The sequence below is a fragment of the Jaminaea rosea genome (assembly GCF_003144245.1).
Source record: "Jaminaea rosea strain MCA 5214 unplaced genomic scaffold BDZ90scaffold_2, whole genome shotgun sequence".
Lineage (NCBI taxonomy): Eukaryota > Fungi > Basidiomycota > Exobasidiomycetes > Microstromatales > Jaminaea > Jaminaea rosea.
This window is the reverse complement of record NW_020289976.1, coordinates 583,554-607,512: the sequence shown is the minus strand read 5'-3', so window position 1 is coordinate 607,512 and position 23,959 is coordinate 583,554. Positions and strand designations below refer to the sequence as shown.

At 59.2% G+C, this 23,959-nt stretch overlaps 7 protein-coding genes and 1 non-coding gene across 8 annotated transcripts; 5 read left to right on the top strand and 3 right to left on the bottom strand.

The window, feature by feature from the left end:
* Window positions 1–383: 383 nt before the first annotated feature.
* Window positions 384–1,208, bottom strand: BDZ90DRAFT_216877 (NIF-domain-containing protein; the record flags this gene model as incomplete). Its single annotated transcript, XM_025504292.1, has 2 exons — window positions 384–867; window positions 988–1,208. The coding sequence occupies 2 exons, from the start codon at window positions 1,206–1,208 to the stop codon at window positions 384–386; spliced, it is 705 nt and encodes a 234-aa protein (XP_025364126.1).
* Window positions 1,209–3,598: 2,390 nt separating this feature from the next.
* Window positions 3,599–6,342, bottom strand: BDZ90DRAFT_230385 (DEAD-domain-containing protein). The gene has a single exon (XM_025505451.1). It carries the CDS (start codon window positions 6,063–6,065, stop codon window positions 4,068–4,070), a length of 1,998 nt encoding a protein of 665 aa, XP_025364125.1. The 5' UTR covers window positions 6,066–6,342; the 3' UTR covers window positions 3,599–4,067.
* Window positions 6,343–6,717: 375 nt separating this feature from the next.
* Window positions 6,718–6,806, top strand: BDZ90DRAFT_t8. The gene has a single exon. It is a non-coding gene; the product is annotated as a tRNA-Val (tRNA).
* A 1,331-nt stretch (window positions 6,807–8,137) lies between these two features.
* On the top strand, window positions 8,138–9,624 carry BDZ90DRAFT_217196 (guanine nucleotide-binding protein alpha-3 subunit; the record flags this gene model as incomplete). The annotated part of the gene is made up of 6 exons (XM_025504305.1): window positions 8,138–8,258; window positions 8,363–8,421; window positions 8,508–8,686; window positions 8,766–9,136; window positions 9,215–9,278; window positions 9,354–9,624. The coding sequence occupies 6 exons, from the start codon at window positions 8,138–8,140 to the stop codon at window positions 9,622–9,624; spliced, it is 1,065 nt and encodes a 354-aa protein (XP_025364124.1).
* A 629-nt stretch (window positions 9,625–10,253) lies between these two features.
* Window positions 10,254–13,109, bottom strand: BDZ90DRAFT_230383 (RabGAP/TBC). Its single transcript, XM_025505450.1, has 5 exons — window positions 11,393–13,109; window positions 11,236–11,322; window positions 10,762–11,158; window positions 10,603–10,685; window positions 10,254–10,518 (listed from the first exon to the last, which is right to left on the bottom strand). Exons 1-5 carry the CDS (start codon window positions 13,072–13,074, stop codon window positions 10,476–10,478), a joined length of 2,292 nt encoding a protein of 763 aa, XP_025364123.1. The 5' UTR covers window positions 13,075–13,109; the 3' UTR covers window positions 10,254–10,475.
* A 236-nt stretch (window positions 13,110–13,345) lies between these two features.
* On the top strand, window positions 13,346–14,904 carry BDZ90DRAFT_230381 (DUF850-domain-containing protein). The gene is given in 4 exon segments (XM_025505449.1): window positions 13,346–13,511; window positions 13,575–13,788; window positions 13,864–14,157; window positions 14,177–14,904. 4 exon segments carry the CDS (start codon window positions 13,414–13,416, stop codon window positions 14,480–14,482), a joined length of 912 nt encoding a protein of 303 aa, XP_025364122.1. The 5' UTR covers window positions 13,346–13,413; the 3' UTR covers window positions 14,483–14,904.
* A 327-nt stretch (window positions 14,905–15,231) lies between these two features.
* On the top strand, window positions 15,232–18,653 carry BDZ90DRAFT_230380 (hypothetical protein). The gene is made up of 2 exons (XM_025505448.1): window positions 15,232–15,828; window positions 15,910–18,653. Exons 1-2 carry the CDS (start codon window positions 15,568–15,570, stop codon window positions 18,436–18,438), a joined length of 2,790 nt encoding a protein of 929 aa, XP_025364121.1. The 5' UTR covers window positions 15,232–15,567; the 3' UTR covers window positions 18,439–18,653.
* A 2,119-nt stretch (window positions 18,654–20,772) lies between these two features.
* BDZ90DRAFT_112194 (hypothetical protein) lies at window positions 20,773–23,940 on the top strand. Its single transcript, XM_025503231.1, has 3 exons — window positions 20,773–20,796; window positions 20,854–21,428; window positions 21,514–23,940. The coding sequence occupies exons 2-3, from the start codon at window positions 20,993–20,995 to the stop codon at window positions 23,727–23,729; spliced, it is 2,652 nt and encodes an 883-aa protein (XP_025364120.1). The 5' UTR covers window positions 20,773–20,796; window positions 20,854–20,992; the 3' UTR covers window positions 23,730–23,940.
* Window positions 23,941–23,959: the final 19 nt, after the last annotated feature.

The window sequence follows — 23,959 nt, the reverse complement described above, 5'->3', positions numbered from 1 at the left end:
GACGCTAGCCTGAAATCGGAGGATGAGAGACGATGAGTAGGACAAAGGACCCGGCGGTGCGGCGGCGAAGCTTCAAGCCCACTGCATGCGCGCCACACTCAAGGTGGGTCCCGTTCGATCCGAGGGGGGGAGCAGGCCAATGCGTAGTTTCTGGGAGTGAAGATGGAGAGGCAAGTGTGGGAGCGCGAAGACGCTGAGCAGGAACCGCAAGAAGCTGACGCCAGCTCGATGAGGTAGAATGACAAGGCAGATTTCGTCATACGCTTCGAGCAAATGAGGAGATTCATTCGAGCCGGGCTACACGAGGGGACTGTGCAGTATGGGGAGATAATGACGAAGTGGGTGCGAGACATTGGATCGTGCTCATCCCTCTTGCCCCCGTCTCACTTCGCGGCCCCCGCCTGCTGCGACTCGGTAATCCTCAGTCCCAGCACATGCCTCACATCCTGCGCGAACCTCAACGAGTCCAGCACAGGCAACAAATCAAGCAACCCCTCATCAGCAGCATCGTGCGTCCAGCCCTCCACCGGAATCCCATTCGACGGATTCAGGTGGTAGCTTGCGGGCGAGTTGTCCACCAAACAAACCCTCGATAGATCCCCGTCGACGATACTCAGGTTCTTGAGGTAGGAGCCATTCTTGTAGGTGCATGCGTCGCGGAAGAGACGACCGGCTATGAGCCCTCGACCTTGGTCGAGCCAGTCAATGACCGGGTCTGCGTATTCTTGGACAGAGGCGGTAAAGATGACGACGTGGTACCAACTGGCAACCTTGCGCAGGAACACGTCGACGTAAGGTCGTTTGTAGACGTGGTAAATCACCGAGCGGCCGTCTAGCACTACCTCAACCATGTGCGGGCGGACGCTGCTGAATTTGGAAGAAGCAGAGCCGCTGCCCGTCAAGCCGAGCAGGCCACCCAAGCCGTCCAAGCCGAGGAGCGAGCCGCCCGTTGAGACTGCTGATCGAGCAGCTGCTTCTGCTTTGGACGAGTGCTGATTGCGCAACGCCGTCCAGGTTGGCGATCGCGACGTCGAATGGATGAGTGTCTCGTCCAGGTCGAGAACGAGGATCTTGGGCGTGTGGTGGATGACGGCCGCCGTGCGAGGCACGGTGGGTGGTGTTGCTGCAGGGCGCCAGGCTTGGAAAGATTGCGATTTCTCGGGAAGCTCGCCCGTCACCTTTCTCGCTTTGGGCTCGTGTACTAGCATCGGGTCGACCGAGTGCGGGTTGGGTAGTAGGCGTGATGCACGAGATGGCGATGCTGATTGATCTGAAGAGGGGTCAGTGCATGCCTGGCCCTCAGCCTTTTCCTGGGCCTGATCTTCTGTCACAACATCGTCCAGACTCTCTTGCGCCCTACATTCTGGCTTTGGAGTCGGTCTTCGCTTGATCGAGCCACGCTTCTCCGTCTTGCCCGGGCTTGCTTCGTCTCTGAACTTGAGCGATGCTTTCGCACTTATAGGCGAAGGCGAAGACGGCGAGGCTGCGCTGACGGTGACGGCTGTGAGCTTTTGCTTGCCTTTGCCGGCCTGTGAGCCGCGAGAGGAGAAGATGAAGGTGACTGCATCCACTGGTGCTAGTAGAATGGCAAGAATGGCGCGTCGTAAGAAGGCCAAAATTCTGCGGGCCAGTGATGGGCGTGGAGCCGCAGGCGGTGTTGTCTTCGTCTTCTCCTCATCCGCCTCCACACGCCCAGCTGCTTCCGTATACGGCGGCGGTGGAGCCTTACGCTGCTCCTCCTCAAGGCTCGCCCGCTGCGATAGCTCTTCATCCTTGAGCTCTGCACTGACCTCTCTCGATTCGCGCATCCCACCATGCCCATCGCTGCTAGAGCTAGAGTCTTCCGTCGTCTCCATCCTCTTTTGCTCCCTCTCTACAGCGCGAGGGCCAAAGTAGTCGTCTCTATCTGGGTGGGAACGACGTCGTTTGTTATCATGCTCTGCAGCTGTGGGCGTAGATACGGTTGCGTGACGTTTGAGTCGACCCGAGGCTGCCGGGGGCGTAATGGCCTTGTCCAAGGCCGCCGTTGCTGCTGCTGCCGCCGCCGCCTCTGTGGCATCATCAATCTCCGTATCGCTCTCACCGCCCTCAAAATCGACGGTCTGCACGTCTTCCATTCCGCCCAGTCCAGCCGTAGCAGCGCCTACTTCTGACGGCAAATTTGGGACAGAGGCTGTTAGGGACGGATGGTGGAACGGAGTGAAGATGCGGTTGGCGAAGAGGAGCCTGCCCGAGATATCCAGGCGTGATGGTCGGCGGACGAGTGTCGAAGACGATGACGAAGAAGGGCCAGCCTCCCGTGAAGAAGAGGTCGACGATGTCGAGGCTGTCGTCCCAATTGAAGTGTCGCTCTCATGTCCATCTGCGCCGGCCCGTGCTTCAACGCCATTCTGCTCATTTGCCCGCTGCTCTGCCTCACGCTTTGCTCTACGTGCTCTCCTTCGCTCTCTTCTCTGCTGTCTTCGCTCCTCTTCATCATCCAAGCTCTCCCCGGGTGCATATAGGGACGACCCTGATCGTCTCCGATGCCCTCCTCGCCTCTCGCCCTGTGGATCAAGCCACGATCCCAGCCCCCACAATGAAGAGCTCCAGCTCGGGGGAGATGATGTATCTCTGTCGAGGTGTTGAGATGCTGGGATCGAGCCAGACCTCCGCAGCCGCCCGCCTTCTGAGAATGATTTACCATGTCGAGGTCGATCCTCGTCTTGACCATCCTCTACCCTATCCACCTGCTGCCCTCGCCTTTTGCCCACATCGCCGTCATCTGCGGCAGACGTCATGCCAAAGCCGAGGGCAAATCGCTCTGATCTCTTGAGGCGATTGCGGCTCGTTGACAGGACATGGTCCGAATTGCGCCTGGGCATGCGAGACGAGGAGGAAGACGAGGCTGCATGCTGAGCGCTGTCATCGTCTTGCGCGAGGGCTTCGTCCTCGGCTGCCGCGGATGTTGATGATGATGATGCCGGTGAGCTTCGCCTCCCGCCGCTAACACTGCTGTTGGGGGTCGTCGGGGGCGAGTCGGGTGGGGAAGGACTGCGCGGGGTGGCGCTGAGGGAGCGTGAGAGGAACGAATCGAGGAGTGTGAGGGAATTCATGGTGATGATGAGGGGTAAATAGGGATGGTGATGCTTGGTGCCTGCTTAGTCTCCGCCCTCGTCTAGACCAAGGAGCCTCCGCGCAAGAGCAGCCAAGCTGCGTTTCTTAAAGTTGGGGCCGGGTTGAGGAGCAATGGATGGAGGCAGGAGGAATCATCAAAGTTGTTGGCGGGCTGGCTGCAGCCGCTAGTCGACGTCAAGACAAGCCCGTGCCCCAGTCCTCCGACTGCCGGGCCATCGATGACGCAGCCGCGGCAAAGGCGGAGCGAGCGAGCGAGCCAACGAGGCGCCTCTCTGTCCCTCGACAATCTCACGACAATCTCACATTATTGGTGCGTGTCACAAGCTCGATGGAATTGAGGGAGAGGAAGAAAAGAGAGAGAGTACAAGACTTGGTAGTCACAGCCATGACGACTGCGCCGCCGGCCGGCTTTCGTGGAACGGGTATCGGTGTTGGTGGTGTGAGGATCAACCCGCCCCGCGCGCCATGATCAAGACAACGACTGGGAGGACAATGGGGAAAGGAGGAAGACTAATACAAGACTGAACGAAAGATGGGGTTGTGAATGGAAAAGGAGCAAGCTGCTCCCTCGCTGGTGCTCATGGATTTGTACAGATGGAAAGCTCTCTCTCTCGCTGAGTGGATGATGGGGGGGTGAAAGACGCCTCGTTTGTTGGCGACAGATGCTCGAAGTCGGCCATGTGCTTGCACGGCCAAGTCGAACGGGTGACGCTGATTAGAGGAGCCAATTTGATGTGAAAGAGGAGAGAGCTAGCTGGCCAGCTGCTCGCCTTTCGGGGAATGGGTGTGTGTCGAGAGCCGTCTATGTGTGGTGAACATGAGCCTGAGAATTGCCCGTCTACGTTGGTGGTGGAACCCGTCGCTGAGTCGTCGTCGTCATTAGTCGTCTCTGCGTCGAGCTGCTGATCGTCAAGTCTTGCTGCTGAATGCTATGGTGATGCGCGCGCGGCTTACCACCACGATGGCGAGGTGCTTCCGCCTCCGTAGCTGCCGCCGACGTTGCCCATGGGAGGAGCGCCGCTCATGCCTCCGCCGCCGTACGCAGGGGCGTTGCTGAAACCGCCCATACGACCGCCTCCTCCTCCGCCGAAGCCACCTCCGAAGCCGCCGCCGCCGCTCATGCGAGCATCACGGCCACCGAAGGAAGAGCCACCGCGAGAGCCGCCACGACCGCCACGACCTCCACGACCGCCACGGCCGCCGCCACCACCAAAGGCAGACTCACGCGAGACGGCCTCGAGGAATGAGGGGACCTCCTGGTTGGCCTCTTTGAGCAAGTCGACGAGCTCACGGACGATGTTGCGGTTGCCACGGTTGAAGAAGGCCGTAGCGTGACCGACGTTACCAGCGCGACCGGTACGACCGATGCGGTGGACGTAGTCGTCGACATCGCTGGGCAAGTCGTAGTTGATGACGTGGGTGACGTTTGGAATGTCGAGACCACGAGCAGCAACGGCAGTGGCGACCATGATGGGGGTGCGGCCAGTACGGAAGAGCTCCAGAGCACGCTCTCGCTCTCGCTGGGTGCGGTCACCGTGAATCGACGTGGCGCCAATGTTAGAGCGGAGAAGGAAGTCCGAGAGCATGTCGGCCATGCGCTTCGTCTCAACAAAGATGAGGGTCAGGCCACCCTGAGGCATCGAAGCCAAGACGTCGAGAAGAACAGACTGCTTGTCATAGTCCTCGACGTACTCGATCTTCTGGGTGATGTTCTCCGAGGTGGAACCGACACGGCCGACGGAGAGGAAGAGGTATTCCTTGAGGAAGTCGCGTGCAAGCATCTGGATGTCCTTGGGGAAAGTAGCGGAGAACATGAGCGTCTGACGGTCCATGACGCCAGGCATGTCCTCTCCCTCGACGATGCGCCTGATCTGGGGCTCGAAACCCATGTCAAGCATACGGTCAGCCTCATCGAGGACGAGGAAGCGGACGTTGGCGAGAGAGATGCGGCCGCGCTCGATGAGGTCCACCAGACGACCTGGGGTGGCGCTCAGGAGGTCGCAGCCTCGCTCAATCTGACGCAGCTGGTTGCCAATCTCGGCACCACCGTATACGACGGCAGGCTTGACCCAAGAGCGGTAGGTGAACTTGCGGGCCTCGTCGTGGATCTGAGAGACAAGCTCACGGGTGGGAGCAAGGACGAGAGCTGCAGGGAAAGCCTTGCGGCGACCATAGCCGCCGTGAGCCATCTCAGCGGGAGGAGGGGGAGGGCCGTGGGTGAAGAGGGCCGACAGGATGGGGAAGAGGAAACCGCCCGTCTTTCCGGAACCAGTCTGAGCACATCCCATGAGGTCACGGCCGAGGGCTACGATGGGCAGAGAGTACTTCTGAACCGGGGTCGGGGTGACGTAGTTGGCGAGCTTGATGTTGTCGAGGAGGTGCGGGTCGATGGGTGGCGATGTGAACTCAGTGACGGCCTCGGGGGCGTCGTTGCCTGAAACTTCAACGGGGATGTCGCCGTACTTGTCAAAGTTGATGCCCGTGTTCATCTTGCCAACGTCTTCGCCGAAAAGCTCCTTCTGAATGCGGGCGTTGTGTGCACCAGGGATATGTTGACCGTCACGCCACTGACCATGGCCCGCCACCATGCCGCCAGGGCCTGCTCCACCGCTAGCAGGGCGCCCACCGTATCCACCGCCGTGGCCGCCACCACCACCACCTGCGTAGGGGGCATCCCATCCGCCGCCACCGCCGTTACGCGAGGCGAGTCCACCAGCGCGAGGAGGTGCCCCACCACCAAAGGCACCATTGCCGAAGTTGCCCTGCTGAGGAGGTCCGGCAGAGCGGTTCTGGAATGCTGGGGGTGCTGCAGAGGGTGCGGGCCCACGAGGGGCAAAGGGCTGAGCGCCAGAGGACATGCCGCCAGTCGAGCGCATATGAGGAGGGACATAGGCCTTGCGAGGAGCGCTGCCGTTGGAGCCAGAGTCAGAGCTGCCGTTGACGTTCATGTTCGCTGCGAAAAGGGTGAGCACATGAATGAACAGCGGTCAGCATGACGATCGGTGTGCAGGGAATGCTATCGCCACACGCCTGCACGCGCACATCTGCTGCGCCCCCTTTGTGCACCGGTGCCAAATCTCGCGCAATTTACTCACCAAGCTTGGCCTCGAGGCCGTTGGCAGCGTTACCGTTGCCATTCTGAGCGTGACCATTCTCTTGAGTCATTCTTTTGTGTATGTCAAGTGAGGGAGGGAAAGGAGGGAGGGGAGGTTGATTGGGATAAGGGGTAAAGGGCAGAAAGGCAGCGTTGCGGCGCCTCCAAGTTGAGATTTTTCTCCTCCCTCGCACGCGGCGCGGACTCATGAAACGACGCCAGGTCAAACCACGTGGTGAAACAAGCGCGACTCAGCACAAGGCCCAGAACAATCGGAGCCCAGCGAGATGCAGCGAGCGAGGTGACGACGCTGCTGCTGGTTGTGACGTTGTCCGAGGAGTCACGCAGATCAACAGGTCAAACTCAACGGCAAAGCACCGAATGTGCATTCGCGATGGTATTCGTTCGAGGCGCCGGCTGCAGAGCCTCGTGCGTATCGCCCTAACGTGTACTGCCAGCGGCACAATGCTGTTTATATATTGTCATTTTGGCCGGCTCCCGTCAGCGGTCGCATAGCTCAGTTGGAAGAGTGCTACCTTAACACCTTACTGGTGGAGGTCGGTAATGGTCGACGGTTCGAACCCGCCTGCGATCAGCTTTTCTTTTGTCCCCCCTCATACCGGCTCTGTTTTGGCGATTGGAGCACCTTTGGCTTCAGCTTACCTGCTTTGACACTTCTGCAACGCTTGTTGTCGTTTCAAGCTTCTGGTTTCTAGGCCTCCGCACGCGCAGACGCGGTGCTCCTCAAGACGCAATTAGCTTGTTCATCGCTTGGAAGCGCAAGAGATTCCGCTAGGCTGTCATTGCCTCTCCGTTGAGTGATGGCTCGTCATTGCCGAAGATCCCGGTCTTGACGAGTCGTCGCCTTTTGTCGACTCGCTTGCTTGATCCTGTCGCTGTCGGCGATGGGCGCTGGCTGGTGCCAGTGTCTGTGTCTGTGTCTGCGCTTTGCGGCGCCGCCGCACAGGCGAGGGAAAACGACGGCGTGTGGGTGCCGCCCTTCTTCTCGAGGTAGACCCGCTGCAGCCACAACTTGAGTTGGCTTTGAGTCGAATTGAGTTGAGTTGAGTTGGTCCGGGCGAATGCCTGAGCGTCGTGCGGCGTCGAGCAAGTTGAGGCCGAGGAGCGCGGAGAGGAGACGAGACGGGACGACAGACGTCAGACGGCCAACGTCGATGCATGCCTCGATCTCCTTGTTGTCATCATCCTTCCTTCAAACAATCATCTCCTCCCTCATCCTCCTTCTTTTCCATCCAGGTAGCCCAACGCTGCCCTCCTCGTCTTTCCTCGACGCTGCTGCCGCTGCCGGTCGTGCTGCTTGCTGCCTGCCTGCCTGCCGTCCGCTTTAGCCCCTCGTCACAATCCTCTAATTCTCCGAGGCCCACAACACCATACCAGCCATCTGTAAACAGGCCTGCAAAACTCTGACGATCCGCACAAACGGTGACGAGATCATCATCTGCGACGACGGAGGTGTCATTTGAGCGCCGATATCCGCCATATTGCCCTCGACATCCGGCCTTTGCGAGGACTGCGATAGCGCTCGCCGTTCTTCTCCATCGCGGATCGACGACACAACACGCAGCAAGACGACATTGGGCAGCAGAAGGCAGAGACGCCGCGCTCCTCTCACGCCGCCGCATCCACGTCTGATTCTTGAGCCATTGCCTCATCCACCTCATCCACCTCATCCCAATCATCCCACAGCAAGACCTCCCACACCATCCTCTGCGCGCTGGACGCGCCCCTGGCAACCTCGCAGCCGGCGCCATCTTTGACCCTTGGTCCCTTTGCCTTGCTCCCGCCTCTGCGGCGTCTGCTTTCATCCACCAGCCTCAGCTTTCCGACAACGACCGCTAGCATCGACGCAACGCAGCACGAAGAGCATCATCAGTTCCAGTCCTCGCTGCAGCCACCGCCGCCGTCATGGGGGCGTGTCTCTCGTCTAGCGAGGAAAAGGGGGCAAAGGAGAGGAGCATTGCCATTGACAAGGCGATTGAGGAGGACAGTCGCAAGTTCAAGAAAGAGTGCAAGATTTTGCTGCTTGGTGGGTGCGAGGGTCGAGGGAGGGCGGAGATGAGGTGATGGCTACCAATGGGCGAGGCATATACTGACGTCTACGCTCCCTCCCTTCTGTCTCGCCTCATTCAGGGTCGGGAGAGTCAGGCAAGTCGACGATTGTTAAACAGATGAAGATCATTCATCAGAATGTGCGCATCACTGAGACTCAGAGTCCGGCGCTGTTCTGCCTCACCATTTCAGCTCATCGACCCTACTCCTCTTCTGCTTCTCACAGGGCTACACGCGCGACGAGCTCCTCGTCTACCGCCTCACTGTCCTCAAGAACGTTGTAGACTCAGCGCAGGCCATCGTCCTCGCACTACGCAAATTTGAGCTCGAGCCAGCCAACATCGAGAATCGAGAAATCTGTGACAAGGTTTTGCAATACAGGATAGACGCGGATCCAAATGCGACGTGAGCCCCAGTAAAGGCGCAGAGGGGTCTTGACCACCGAGGCTGACTCGCATCCTTCTCCATCCCCTTCTCTTCACAGACTCGACTCGGATATGACTGACAGCATCGAATCGCTCTGGTCGGATCCCGTCATCCCCTCGATAGTAGATCGCAGCAGCGAGTTCTACCTGATGGACTCGGCCCCCTACTTCTTCGAGAACGTCCGGCGCATCGGCTCCCAAGACTATGTTCCCAACGAGGATGATGTGTTGCGTGCAAGAAGCAAGACGACGGGAATTGCCGAGACGCGATTCAATATGGGGCAGCTGAGCATTCATTTGTTCGACGTGGGCGGGCAAAGGAGCGAGAGGAAGAAGTGGATCCACTGCTTCGAGGCAGTGACGAGCATCATCTTCTGCGTGGCGCTGAGCGAGTATGACCAGGTGCTGCTGGAGGAGAGTGGTCAAAATCGTAAGTGCAAGAGCGGTCTCGGTCAAGGCGAAACTTATCCGCAGTCGTTGACCCGTTTCACGCTCTCCTCACCGCCAGGCATGGCCGAAAGTCTCGTCCTCTTCGAGAGCGTCGTGAACTCAAGATGGTTCTTGCGGACGTCGTGAGTGGCTCCTACATCCTGTCAGAGCTTCTCTTCCTGCGCTCTACTTACGTGTCTCCGTCCTCCCCTTTCTAGCATCATCCTCTTCCTCAACAAGATCGACATCTTCAAGCAGAAGATCCCTCGCATCCCGCTATCGGACTTCTTTCCCGAATATTCAGGCGGAGCCGACGTCAACAAAGCGGCCAAGTACATTCTCTGGCGCTTCACGCAAACAAACAGGGCAAGATTGTCCATCTTCCCGCATCTGACGCAGGCCACTGACACGGGCAATATCAGACTGGTCTTTGCAGCCGTCAAGGAGACGATCCTGCAAAATGCGCTGAGAGATAGTGGGATTCTTTGAGCGGGCAAGAGGCAAGAAAGGAAGGAAGGGAGGGAGGGAGAGACCTGACGAGAGCAGCGGTAGCTCGTCAGAGATTCATACGGGCAGGAAGAGGGAAACTTGTGTGAGCGAACAGCGAGAGATCATCACAAGCAGCACCATCAACAGCAGCAGCAGCAGCAGCGACGCAATACCGTAGGCAGCAAGACTCGACCAGATCAGTTCCCGCCCAACTACTTTCCCCCTTCGCCCTCGCCTTTCTATCATGCACGTCCATCAGCTAAGTTATCGTTGGCCATCAATGTGGCCCGCAATCGTGCAGACAAGCGGAACAATGTCTATTCTCCTTCTTCATCTCTCTCTCCCCCTCACCTCAACGCAGGCTCGCATCGTCCACCGACGATAATTTCCTTCCACACACAAACGTCATCGGCCTTTCACTTCATTTTCATCCCCCTTGTTCGACCTCCTTGTTTCGTCCGCTCGCACAAATTTTCCCCCCCTCCATCCCCGTCATGACCATCTTCCTGCTTCTTGTTGCTTTCTCCACTGCTGCACACTGCTGTCAATATCATTGCTGCCACTGCCGCGAACCAGCGAGCCCGTGATCTCAAGCCGTCAGAAGTCACGAGTCGTGCAAGAGGAGACGACGTCATGGTGATTGCAGTCTGCCTCTTTCCTTTGACACGGCGAGGTAGCCGTGTTGAGTCCTCGGCCTCTTTGACGCGAGCGAACCCATCCCGCGCGACGAGTCGACACTGCCACGGCGACGACTTTGCTACGCATTCGCCTTCCTCTCCCGCTACACCGCAGCTTTGCTCACCCCTCGTGTACCATGTGATGCCCGGCTCCCCTGAACGATATCCACGCTCCTAATCGTTGAGATGCTTCGTCTGCGCAAAGAGGTTCTTGAAGCTGTGTAGAGACGTGGTCAATTGAGGTCAGTCAGACCCGTCACAAGCACTCTGATCGCACTGCTGCGGACTCGCTCATACTCACACAAACGCCTCGCTCAACAGCAGCTCAGCATCTTTGTCCGACCAGGACTGCGTCGGAAGTGATTGCAGGAACATTATGCAGCCCTGAGAGCGAGTGAAGGGATGAGTAATGAGGATTGCGCCATAGTACCGTCATTGCTGGCTGCATTCGCTCGCTCACCTGGAAATCTAACTCTCTCAACTCCGCACTCCACTTACACAAGAAGACACAGCAGACATAGCAGTGGAAATCACTGAACGCCTCTGCCCCCTCGGCCAGGTACGTATCCCACAGACGAACCACATTCTTTGTGCTCATCTCCCTCATCAGCAAGCAATTCATCCAGCGAAAGGCGAATTGCATATACTCCACCCCTTCGGCCTTGAGGTGGGAGTGAAGTGGTGCATCTATCCGGGAAACGAGGGATTCGAGGCGCCTGACGGAGCGAAGAATGCCGGGTTGGTGGGGGATGTAGTTTGATTGGATGCCGGAAAGGAGCGAGGAGAGCGAGTGATAGACGTCTGCTTCCAGTGCGAGGCGAGCGCTTAGAGGTAGGACGTGAGGGTTGAAAGATTGACTGCGAGTGAGGACGTTGGGGGGAGAGGTCAGGAAGGGAAGGATGGAGTGGAGAGGTGAGATGAGGGCGGCACTCACGGATCCATGCCTGTTGGCTCGTCGAGATCACCATCGCCGAACATGGGACCCTCCGGAGCTTGCCGCAGGTAGTTAGACAAGAAGACTCTGCGCGTGCAAAGCTGGTAGGTCAGCCCCTTTCTTTCCTGGCCTCTCCTCAGATCACGCGCCTACCCACTCATAAAAAGGCGTAGCTAGATCGCTCATACCCTGGACATATCCCGTAGCATGATGTCCCACAGCCCAGACGTACAACAGCCTCTCCAATGCTCGCTGTGTACCCTTGCGCTGCCAAAGTGGCGTACCCGGGTTTGTACGGGGCACGTCGATGGTGATCTGATGCCATATCTTCTCTTCTGGGCCTGAGCGGCGCGAAGAGTGGTGGGAGAGAGGGGTGCGTCGCCCTGATTCAAGATCGTCGGTGGGATGACGCTGTTGAGGCGTGCTTGGCCGATCGTTGGTGCTGATGATAGAAGCGGGCGCACTCTTGGGCACCTTGTGCTCCTCTACTCCGCCCGCGACACCCTCCCCAGCCTGCGGCCCGTCCACCTCGCCCTCAGCAAAGGGGTCAAAGCCAAATGCCAGCGTCACAGCACGACGGTACTCCTGTCGCTTCTTGGCGAGTGCGGCCGCCCTGACTGATGAGTTCGGGGACACGTAGCCCAGCAGGAGGGGCCATACGATGGGGCGAAGCTCAGAGGGGATGCCGTTCCAGGAAAGCTCACGCAGCTTGGGAAGGTCCACTGAGGAGGAGTTCGGGGGTTGAAGGCAGCGTAGGAACTCCCGCCAGCGTCGTTTCGTCCGGACAGAGGTGGCGCGGCGTAGTTGTGGCAGTGAAGGTGGGGCGAGGCTTCTGCTCGTACCAGGGGTCATCGTGTAGGTAGAAGCGGCTGATGCTGGTGGTGAGAGAGGTTCGAGCGATGCCTCCTTGATCGTCGTGTCTCCCTCTTCCTCTGCTTGATCCTCTCCCTCAATCTGGTCTAGGCTCGAGCTCGAGCTGCCAAAGGCGCCGCTTCCCATGATGAGCCCATCTCCGCCCATCGTGACAGGGTCAAAATGCGCCGCCTCCCTTGGCACGCGCGATTGCCTGCGCGATGTTGAGGTCGATGACGGCCCAGGACTAGGCAGAGGGCTCTCAATGCCTGGTGTAGGCAGGTCCGCCTCTGCAGCCAAGGCGTCGAGAGCTGCAAAGGGGTCGCGAACCACGCCTGGCAGGTCTGGTCGCATGGCCCGAATGAAGGATGAGGATTCGCGACTCTTGCTGCGAGTGAGCTTGATGCTCGGATGTGATGCTGACTGCGGATGTGCTGATGTTGATGAAGCGAAGCTGCCAGTCGTTGCCGCCTTGATGACGGCCTCTGCTGCAGTGGACCCCACGTCCGCCGGCGAGGACCCGGCAAGGGAGGTGGAACTCGCCTCCTCAGCAGGTGGTACGGACGTCGAGCTCTTTATCGAGGCCGCAGACTGTGATTTACCTTCCACCATGGTCCAGCTCGACAGTGCCGGCGAAGACGAGACGGTCCTCTGATTATGTCCTGCCTGCGGGATAGGAAAAGGATGAGGCCTTGCAGGCGGAGCATGCCTCCTCGACCCAGAGGACCCAGTCGAAGAAGCAGATGATGTCGTCTGTACGCTGCTTGTGCTCACTGACCGTGAATTGGTGCCACCTGCGGCCATTGGGCGAGTGAGCTTTGGCTGCTGGCTGCGGAGGAAGGACGTCAAGCCGGGCGAGGTTGTATGCTGTCGATTCGTCGTCGTCTCATCATCCGAGTCCGCCGCCCATGCATCACCGTCGTCGTCGCCTTCATCGTTGAAGGAGAGACGGGAGAAGGACGAGTGAGAGATGTGCGGACGGGACATGATTGGGATGAGGACAATGAGAGGCAAATGGCGAGAGCGGCCATTTGGCTCGACGCTCGCTCCTCTCCATTCTCGTCGAGATGGAGTGACACGGGCCACTCCAGACACGCTCCCCCCACGTGGTTGAAGGAAATAGCAAAGGCCCGTCCGCCAGTCAGGCTCGTCGGACGATCGTTGTTCGTCGCTTTCCTCTGCCAACCAACCAACACAACAATCCTCTGCTCACCCGCCAAGATGGCAGAGCAGACACTCCTCCTCGATTCTGCGATACGCAACTGGGTACTGCTGCCCATCACAATTGTCATTCTCCTCGTTGGGCTCGTGAGGCATAACATCATCATGCTCATTTCCAACCCGCCGAAGAAGATGACCGACTTGCAGCTCAGAGAGCAGAGGATCATGGCAAAGTCGGGGGCCTTGAGAACCAACCACGCCCAGTGAGTACACGCTCTCACTATTCATAGCCACAAGGATTGCTGACCACCCGTCATTGTGTGCAGAATTCCCCCTGCCGCCTTCAAGGTCAAACGCGAAAAGCTCCTCACCGACTTGGGAAGCGGCAAGTTCCTCGCTGAGCCTCCAAAGCCCCCACCAGCACAAGGCAGCGAGCCAGAGATGCCCGCCAACCCGCTGAGCGACCCTTCAGCCATGGAGGGGATGATGGAGCCGATGAAAAAGTCAATGGTCATGATGATTCCGCAGACGCTGATTATGGTGGGCAGACACAAGAAGATTGGTATACGTCTGGTGAGCTAGTCAGCTGATATATACATCTGCATTCGCTCGCAGGGTTGGATCTCCTTCTTCTTCTCAGGCTTCATCGTCGCCTCGGTACCCATCCCGATGCCCTTCCCCCTCGACTACTTCAAGGGCTGGCTTCAGCGCGGCTTGGCCAGCGAGGACATCTCCATCAATTGGGTGTCGAGCTTGAGCTGGTACTTCCTTGTGGCCTTTTTTGGCCTCAACGCGGTCTACCGCGTGCTGCTGGGAGATGACAACGCTGCAGACTCGACGAGGGACATGATGGGTCCGCTAGGGGGTGGAGCAGGACAGCAGCAGCAACAGCCGCAGATGGCAAAGACGGTGAGCCGCGCTACCCCAGGTCTCGATTGTACGACCTGACACTGACACTGACACTGACTCGCACCTGATCTCCTTTTCCTTTGCTCCTCGACAGGACTTTTCCAAGCTCCACGCAACAGAGCGCGACACCCTTGACCGCGTGGGCAAGGAGCTCATCGAAGCCCCTCCTCCGCCGAATCGCGACGTCGTATCGGGAAAGGCGCTCAGTGGATTTGGCAAGAAGGCTGGCGCAGCAGGGGGATCCAGTGCGAACAGAGGTGGGAAGCGTTGGGTCGGAGACGGGGTAGAGGAGAGGGTATTGAGGAGGTACGGGAGGGTGGTATGAGCGAGGGAAGGGAAGAAGGAATGGCGAACGAGGCTGTGAGGAGAGTTGCAAGAGCCCGGCCAGCAGACGGTGTTCATTCTGCAGTGCGGGCCTCATAATGAAGAGAAACGTAGATTGGACGACAAGAAGGTCTACAAATCTTGAGAGATTCCTTCCTGATCGATGCGCGACGCACCGGATCGCGTCACTGACTTCGCTCACGCCTCTGATTGCCAAGTCGATGTCGCTTGACCTCGGCGATCTCGATACTGGCAGAGCGGCATGCCGAGCATTCTTCAGAGCATCGAAGCTGGCAACGGTGATGCAGCCGCCCACCAAGAGACCTTCTTTGTCCCTCTCAACTTGACGTCTTTAGCTCTCGCCAGACGAGCCTACAGCGTTAACACAGTCTTCGAGCCTTCGCTGAACGTGCGACGCCGCAAATACGCACCACATCCGTTTAGTGAAGCGAACGCTGGGCGTTGACGTGAGGACCCTTGGCAGGCAGGCAGGTGAACCCAGGCGAGCGCGGAAACGGCATGAAGAGGCCGAGCGATCAGTTCGACGAGACTGACTCGCGGCCGCTGCGTTGGTGGCTGTCCTGCTGCAGGTCAACGGAGGGTCAGGCTCTGGACCCTGTGCGGGGAGGCGGCGAGGCGGCGAGGCGGCGAGGCGGGGAGGCGAGCAGCGACCGAGGTCAGAGCGAACGAGCGGCGACTGGTCGGCCGGCGTCAGTTAGCCGCCATGAACTATTCCCACCTGCCAGGACTCAATTTGCGAATGAAGCAAGCATGTGCGCGGCCGGCTTTCAGTCAGCGAAGAGTGGTAGGATGGGATCAGACGAGGTGACATCGCTCTTAACATTGTTTCTCCCTTCCTATTAACATCCTCGTACGACAACTTCTTTCTGCGCCGTGCACGTCCTTTTCACATCGCACGTCCCGAGCACTGGGTGAAACCAGGTCCCACACCAAGATACGAAGTCCGCTCACAAGCTCGAGCATCCACTCAACAGGGACCCGCGTCTTGGCCTTTCTCGCCTCTTCATCCACTCGCCCTAGCTTCAAACCCAATCCACCACCTGTCCACCGTGATCACCGCCCATCATGCCCTCTTCTCCTGTAATCGCAAAGGCCAACATGCGCCTGTACGAGTCCTACATCACCACGTCCCCCAGGGCACACATGGTCTTTAAGGCTCCTTTGAACAAGCTGCGACAAAGGACAGCAGAGCTCGTTGATCAGATCACAGGAGCCACTCTGCCTCCGGAGGTGGTGCAGCAGGAGTCTGCCATCAAGGAAGAGAAGCGCAAGTGGAAATGTAGAGCTTGTAGGGTGGCATTTGCGGGGGATAGGGAATTGCAGAGGGTGAGCTACGAAGATGCTTCGATCACTTGGCGAGTTGTCGTTTGCTGACATTCATTCGTCCCCTTGCTCTTCGCTCGACAGCACTTCCATCTCTTCCCGGCGCACCTCGAAGTCATCGAAGCCCGGCGGCAAGGACGCCCTGTAGTACGACACTCGGCATCAGCGGACGCGGGGCTCATGCTCGCCAAGACTCCCGACGCCAGCAAGAAGAAGCAGATCAGCAGCAGCAGCAGCAGCAGCACCAGGGGCGGTAGCAGCTCCAAACCCCGCTCTTCACGACCGCATCGTAGCCGCACAGCTTCAGCCGACGTCTATGCCGGTATCGGAGAGCCAGTCTCCGTACCAGGGCAGTACGAAGCCAACCAAGAGCAGCAATTCACCGTCGTCGGGCCGATCTCGCATCGCAGTATCCCCGGTGGCCATACGCATCCCTCAGACGCGGCTCGACGCCCTCGTAGGCGAGGCAGCCAGCGTCGCCGTGGCTCATCCCCCTCTATCAGTTCGGTCGCGCCCAATGCCAATGAAGAGCAGGGTCGCCGCAGCGTGCAGCGCGTTGAGGAGGAGAGGAGGTTGGCCAAGGTGGCAAAGGCCGCTCACGAGGCGAAGATGGAGGCTGTCGCTGCCAGGCGGAATAGTGGGCTTGGAAGGCGACCGAGGGAGGTCGAGAAGGAGAATACCGAAGGAGCCAATGGAGAAGATGTTGGTCGGTTGAGGAGGAGGAGCTTCAGTGAGGGACTTGTGTCCGTGCTCAAGAGGCCGAGCTCCTCCATGTCTCTGAGGGGCAAGGCGGCTATGCAGGAGCAGCAACAGGCCGGAACGTCAAGGGCGTCACTGGACCAAGGGTCTAGTACTGCGACGTTCCCTCAGCCCGCCGTGGGCGAGCTCGTACCGAACGTCCGGTGGGATTCCGCCACACGGAGAGCCAAGAGCCACGGGGACGTCTTCTTCGACGCCGAGACGGGCGAGATGGGCAGCGACTTTGCAGGCGATGATGACGGAGAGACAGCCTTCTCCTCTGTACATGGAGAGACGGCCGCTGTAGCTCATGCTGCGCCAATCGGGTCGTCGATGTTGGTCAATCTCCCGGGCGCAAATGGGTCCAGCTCCTCTTTAGGGTTGGGCTTGGGCAGCGGCGGAAGGCGTCGCTCTAGCGTGTCGTCGATCCAGCGGAAGGCTGCCCCCAAGCCGTCCGTGGACGAGTTGAGGGCCGCGTACGCTACTACGTCCATGGATCCCGCTTCGCCCCCGCCTCAATCGCAGGCTACACGACCTCCTCTCCCAGCACGTCCATCGGCAGCACTCTCTCGTGACCCCTTTGCAGAGTCTGAGCCAAATCGCAGCAATGTGGAATGGGTCCCATCTTCTCGTCCATTGCCCACTGTGCCAAATCAGAGCAGGCGGATGTCCGGCAACTTCACCACAGCGAGCCCGCGCTCCTCCTTCTCGCTCGCACCTGCTATGGCCGCGGCGACGACGAGTGCGGCAGTGGCGGGTGACAAGTCAGCCCCGTTGCTACCACCAATCGACACGTCCGACTCCCTCTTGGCGCTGCTGAGCGACCGGAGGGGCAGTGGCTCGTCTGCGGCAGCAAGGCCAACTGTTCTGGGCTCGCCTCTCGGAGGGGTGCGTATAGCCAGCCCGCGGCCTCAGTCGCCTCCGCCTGCCACCGTGACTCAACAGCATCCCGTCTCACCTCCGCCCATGTTGAGGACGAGGCGAAGCACGAACCCCTTTCTGCCAGAGGACGCAGGCCAAGTCGCGACGCGCACCTCGTCGGATTTGCCATACCTGGCAAGGCAAGCCACCGGCGGCGCCTCGTACAGTCCGACGGTCTACACAGCCTCACCGCAGACGCCCGTGACGCCCGGATTTGCCTCTTTGCCAGCGAGGGACCGAACCAAATCATCTGGCGCATTCTTCGGCGCAGGTGATACTGCAGGCGGACCAAGCTACGGTTATGGCCCGAGCTTCCCTCCTCAACAGCAGCAGCAGCCGTACGGTGTTTCACCCTCTTCGCCCTCGTCACCTCCTCCGCCGAGGTACAGCACGATCGTGCCCTCTGCATCGGCAGGCGGTGTTGCTGCTCCCGCTGGTCCACGGTCTCCGCCTCTGCCGCCGCTGCTACAACAGCAGCAGCAGCAGCAGCAGAATCAGACCGGACGTCCAGGATACCATCAGCACCAGCGCGCAAGCACAATGCCCATGGCTATGGCAAGCGGCATGGCTCCGCCGATGTCTCCGCCAGCGCATCTTGCCTCCCACTATGCAGCAGCACCGGCTCCGGCTGGGACTCCTGTTCCTCAAAGTAACTACGCCTATCACCACCAGCCCTACGCAACCTACTCGCCTCGTAGCGCAGCACCGGCCCCCATGCCAACCTCACCGATGTCACCGCGCAACCCATACTTTGCTGAGCTACACGGTGATGTCACGGGTGGCAGCGCTATGACCCCTGGCTCGCCCTTCCCTGCCGCCGTCGACTCGCCGTCATCTCCATCTTCGCCCGCCTTCAGGCCGGCGGCAAGGACGAGGGCGTACAGCAGCAATAATCCTTTTGCTCGGCAGGCGTTCGTGGAGCAGAGCCAATACCAGCAGCAGCGGCAGCGGTAGAGCCGGCAGCAGCGAGCTTAGCTGTTGAAAGGAGTCGCATGAGTCTTGCCAAGCAGGATCGCGAGCCTGGTCCAGGGCCGCGGGCGAGGACGATTACGGATCGTGCGCGCAAAGAGGGTCGGTTGAGGTAAGATTGGGAAGGTAAATCGTCGTCCTTTTTCTCGTCTACGATTGTTGCTTTGTTCTTGTGATTGAAATTGATGCCGATGCCTGCTCGAATGTCAAGACTCCTGAGGGAGTTCGAGTGAACCTGCGGTCGTCGCAATCGCGCTTCCTCTTCAAATGGTCCGCAATTCTCGAAGACACGCTGCGCTAGTAGACGAGCCTGCCGCACGCATTGTATTGCTTGAGCAGCTCATGGCCGTTAGCTTTGACCTCGCAGCTGGCTTAGCTTCGATCGAAGACGTCCGTCTTTGATACGGTACACATCGAGTAATCTCAATGCCCGTGTCATGCCACTCCCACGGTACTCTCCGTCATCACTCATCATTTTCCCTTTTTCCTCGGGCGCGTCAAGCAGCGTCGTCCTCCTTCTTTACCCTACCGACGAACAAGTGGGAGGAAGTCGGATCCTCGCTGCCGCCTTTGCCCTGTCATTGAAGCAATTCATGGGAAGAAGCGGGCATTCTGTCGCTCCTGAGCGGGACAACATTGAATAGGGTCAAAAAGCATTGAATCGTGCGTGGGAGTCTTGCTTTCCCCTCGGAGGAAAGACAGCGAGATTTCAGAGTCCGAGTAGATCGCTCCCATCGGGCGGTGCATGGTCGCAGGACACAGTCGTCTTGTCCCATCCCACCACTCTGGTCCTTCTCGTCTCATGGAGACTGCGCTCATCGACACCACTTTGCTGCTTCATTACACCTCCTCTCTTAGCGCTTTACCCTGGCCGCCGCGCCCACTAGCGTGGTGTCATCTTGATTGACGCGAGTCGTACAGTAGTGCGCCCCGGGCCAAGGAGGGTAGCGTGGTGAGCAATCCGGAGAATCCGCCGCGCCGAGCAACGAAGTGACAGACGGGCGAGGTGCGTGGGGAACGACTTTCCAATTCCTTGGGCTGGAGACGATGGCATCTGGGTGTTGAGCTCGAGGTGAGGGGGCCGAAGAGAGCGGCGCAGCAAGGACGCAGCTCCCAGCCAGGGGGTACGACGGGAGGCAGCCGCTCGAAGACGATGCACCAACGTGTCAGCAATCAGCAACTGCAAGCAAGTGATTCTCGATTGGCTCACGATTCGGACCGGCTCATTGCTCTGCGTGAGAAGGCGCAGCAAGCATTAGGGTGATCCTCGAGTACGGGGCAACGCATTCTCGCAGCGATGCAATAGCGCAGCCACGCTCTCTTGCCATCTATAACGGCCAATGTCGAGAGATGAAGCATTTCTTTGCAGCAACGTCAGGTCATAACCCGCCACATCTGCATCGACGACCGCCTGCGGCTTCGACCGGCTCAGCGGGCGTCGGTATGAGCGACAGAGTGAGCGAGCTACGCTATGCGTTCCAGTTCTGTACTTAGCCTCCTGTCTTGAATTGATGATACGCCACGGCGCAGCAGCAGCTCGTTTCTTGGTTTCGTTTCAGCCCGTCTCTCGCCAGCGGCCAGCTTTGCAGCCTGCAAGCTGCCCTTCTCCTCGGCTCGTTCGAGCGAGAAGAGCATCGACATCTCGCAAAAAGGAGAGGCGGCAGCGGCAGCGGCGACGGCGGCGTTGAACGGTTTTGGTGGGGACGGTTGTTGTGCCAAGGACGTCGACGGCTGCTAAGGGGAATAAAGCAAAGTGACGGCGGCGGTCGGGCAGCGGCAGTCAAGTGGTGTGGCACTTAGTAGCGAAGGCGGGCAGCCTCCGGCGCTGTGGCTATGGGCCAATATCGAGCATCCCCCAAATTGGATCACACTACGTAGGCCTTGTTGCGCTCGGAGGCCCGCCGTTCTTCTCCGCCTTCACAATTGCTGCGACGCCGTATCAGTGGTCCATCCTCGTCTGCCTGAACCCCCTTCCTCCCACCGCCGCCTTTGCAAGCTCGAAGCTCGGTCTCGGTCTTGTGGTCCTGAACTGCTGTGCAGTCGTCGACGGTTTTAAGCCTAGCTCGCCGGTCAGTCAAGACCTCGGGCCTCTGCCCCGCTCCCGCAACACCCGCCTGGGTGTCTCTTTCGTCCCATGCGGGCCGGCCATTGATCATCTGGGGGGTCACATCCAATCGCTACCAAACCTGGTTCATCGCCCAGCGACAGCCCAGCAGCAACCAATCCCTCGCCGACGACTCAGCCATCATCTTGACCACTCACTCCGATATCACGACGCAACGACTCATCCCAACAACAGCATCACTCGATACGCAGCGTCACGCGTAACAGAGCAGCAGCATTGTTAGTCGAGCATCGCATCCTCACCATCAGTCGTCCTCGTCTTTAACGTCGTCGTAGTCATTCGCACCATCTTCCCACCTCGACACTATTTGCCTAGAGTGCGCGTCGAAGTAGCGGCACCGACAGCGTATCAAAGGGCAGCACTAGGCCACGACGACGCAGCATCGTCGTTGTCCCTCGCTGCGCCTTCGCCACCATGGTGTTAGCGCCACGTCGGAGGCACGGGACAAGGCTCCTCTTCATGTCCTTGGCCGCTCTTATCACCTGCCTCGCTCTCTTGCCATCTACAACGCTTGCCAGCTCCAACACCAACCCCAAGCATGACAACATCTTCCTCCACGTCTCGCCCGAAGAGGGACATCGTGTCCTCATCAGCATCATCTACACGTCCTTCTGGCTTGGCGCTCTTGGATGGGACGTTTTCAGCACCATCCACTTTGATTACCGTGTCCTCAAAGAGACCAACTATCGCAGCGCTTTCTCCATCTTCAACTCACTGGCCTATTTCATTTCGAGGTATGTCACCTTTACCTGGGTCCTGCGAGTCCTCCTCGATGGCATCACAATGAGCGACGACTGCGCGAGTCGATTCCAAGTGTCTGCTGCCATGTACTCAATCAGCGTCTGCGGTAGTGAGTAGCATACACTGTGCGCAGCAGCCGTGGTCCATGATTGACTGACCATCATTGGCCCTCACCCCCGCTTTCGCACTGCCAGCCTACTTTGTCTTCCTGCTGCGCACCGTCAACCTCTGGAGGATGGACTACCGAGCCGTTGTTCCCCTGATGATCAGCATGACCATTATGATCGGCCTCTGCGCTCCTCTTCCCTACGTCTCCAAGCCCATCATCCTCCAAGGAGGACCCTACTGCAACTACAGAGTCGGCAGCCACCTCTCGTACGGCGTTCTTGCGTCTTGCGCCCTCTTCGACATCATCAACTTCACCCTCCTCTACCTCAAGCTAGTCAAGTCCGGACAAGGTCTCAGAGGCCTTCTTCGCTCGCTGGCACCAATGACGAAGGCAGCTTACGATCACGAAGAGGTCGCTCGCATGCTCTTGCAGAAGACCTTCATCTTCATCGCCGCACAATTCGGCATCCTCATCTCCCTGGCCATCCTCTACGCCACTACGACGGAGCAGAACTTCCAGCTGATGCAGGTCGCCGCCTTCCAAGCGGTCTCAACGATGATCTGCGGCCGTATCTTCCGCAAGGCTTGGAAGCTGACGAGGGAGCAGTCGCCTGCCAACATCGCCCTGCCGCCCGACTACTCGCCCGACTGGGCAAGAGTCGTGGAGCGAGATGCGTCAGTAGCTGGAGGAGCCCAAGGGAGTGAAGGTCTAGGTGGCATTGATGGCACTCCAGTCCTCGTCAAGAAGGAGTCGAAGAGCCTACGCGACGATGCGTCCTACATCGAGGGTGAGATCAACTACTCGATCAAGGAATCTAAATCGTCTATTTTGCCCAGGACTCAAGATCGTAATGGCAGCATTGCTCACAGCCACATGAGCCGCAGGTCCATGGCGGACGATTCTTCTCAGAGATCTCAACCTCAAAGTCAGTCGGGCGTGGCCATCGAGATGGGAGACGTGCCAATGCCAGCAGCATCAGCAACAGCAGCATCAGCCTCGCCACTTGCTGTGCCTTCCAAGAAGATCGGCGGCATAGGACGCAACAGCCGCGACAAGCGTCGAGCCGTGACATCGCACGGTGCTAGCTCTTCGTCCTCACCGGACATTGGCGGGAGCAGCAGTCGACAACGCCCCTCGACGTCATACACCCCGACGATCTCCGCGCCCGTGCAGATCATCTCGCCAGGTGCGGATGCCAACTCGTCGTCCGCCTTCATCTCCAGCAAAGGTGATGGCACGACGCCGTACTCCACAACCCCGCGCAATGGCAGCAGCGTCAAAGCATCGGTGTCGTCGCAGACGCTCACGCCTGCCATTGCGGCCCTTGCGTCCCCGTCACGACAGGCGGGCAAATCTTCGTCGAGGGCGAATGTCGGAGAGATGCAAACGGCGGGACGTCCGCGCTCCAGTAGCAGCGTCGTCTCATCAACCTCATCCTCCTCATTCCCGCCAACCGCTATCACCGCCGATCAGCAACCGCGTCGAGGCTCCGCAACACCATTGAGAACCACCTTCGTAGCCTCGCCACCCATGACAGCCGCCTCGACGCTCGCCCCTGCGACTCTCACAGTTGGTCCCTCTTCATCTAGCAAAAAGACCGTCACACCAACCCTCAGCCGTCGTCCCAGCGCCGTCGATGCCGAACAGTCCGCGGGGTCCCCCGACCCACTCGATGCATTCCGCAGCGCCGTCCACGCAGACGAGGCGCGGCACGCCAGTGGCAGCAGTGGTCTCGATGTCGGCGGGCGGCCTACTACGAGTCGCGGCGGACCTGTTGCACCCTTTGGCTCTCGGGAGAGGACAAGAAGTCACTCCACTGACAAGACCGTGACTGGCGTGAGCGTTGGCTCGGCGGTAGCAGCAAGGCCCTCATCGTCTGTGCGCCCTGTCAGCCCCGCTCGCCCCGGCACGTCTCATGGTCCAGCTAGCGCTGCTCCTGCTGGATCTTTCGTCCGTCTCCGCGCGCCACCGCCTTCGACTGCGGCTGCAGGAGCCTCGGGCTCTGTGTCCTCATCGCAGCGACCTGGCACGGCCAGTGATGCGCCGACCAGCAAGCCTCCGCCCTTCGCCTCCACCACACCACTCTCAGCCCCCGTCTCGCCCAAATCGAGCAGCCATGCGCCGCTACCCGTCAACGCCAGTGCGACCGCCGAGCCACCAGCCTCCGCCTCCTCCGCAATCGACGAGGCATACCGTGAGCTCGAGGAGATGGCCTCGCTCAGCCGCACGAACAGTATCGCTACTACGTCGGCGCACACAGCTACTACCGTTGACACCTCTGAAGGTGGTGGCCACGATTGAAACTCCCGCTTCTGAGCCGCTGCCGCCCCCCCTCCTCCCACTCGAATCCCCCCTCTGCCATCCCCCTCGTCATATCAGCATCTCTCCCCACTTTTCTTGTCCTATAATCTCTCGACCATGCCTCTCGTTTACTCATCATACCACCGGCACCAGCACCACGCGTGCACCAAACGACGCCAAAGCACGCACAACACTCGTACGTACCTCTTATCAGACGCTATATTCTCTCG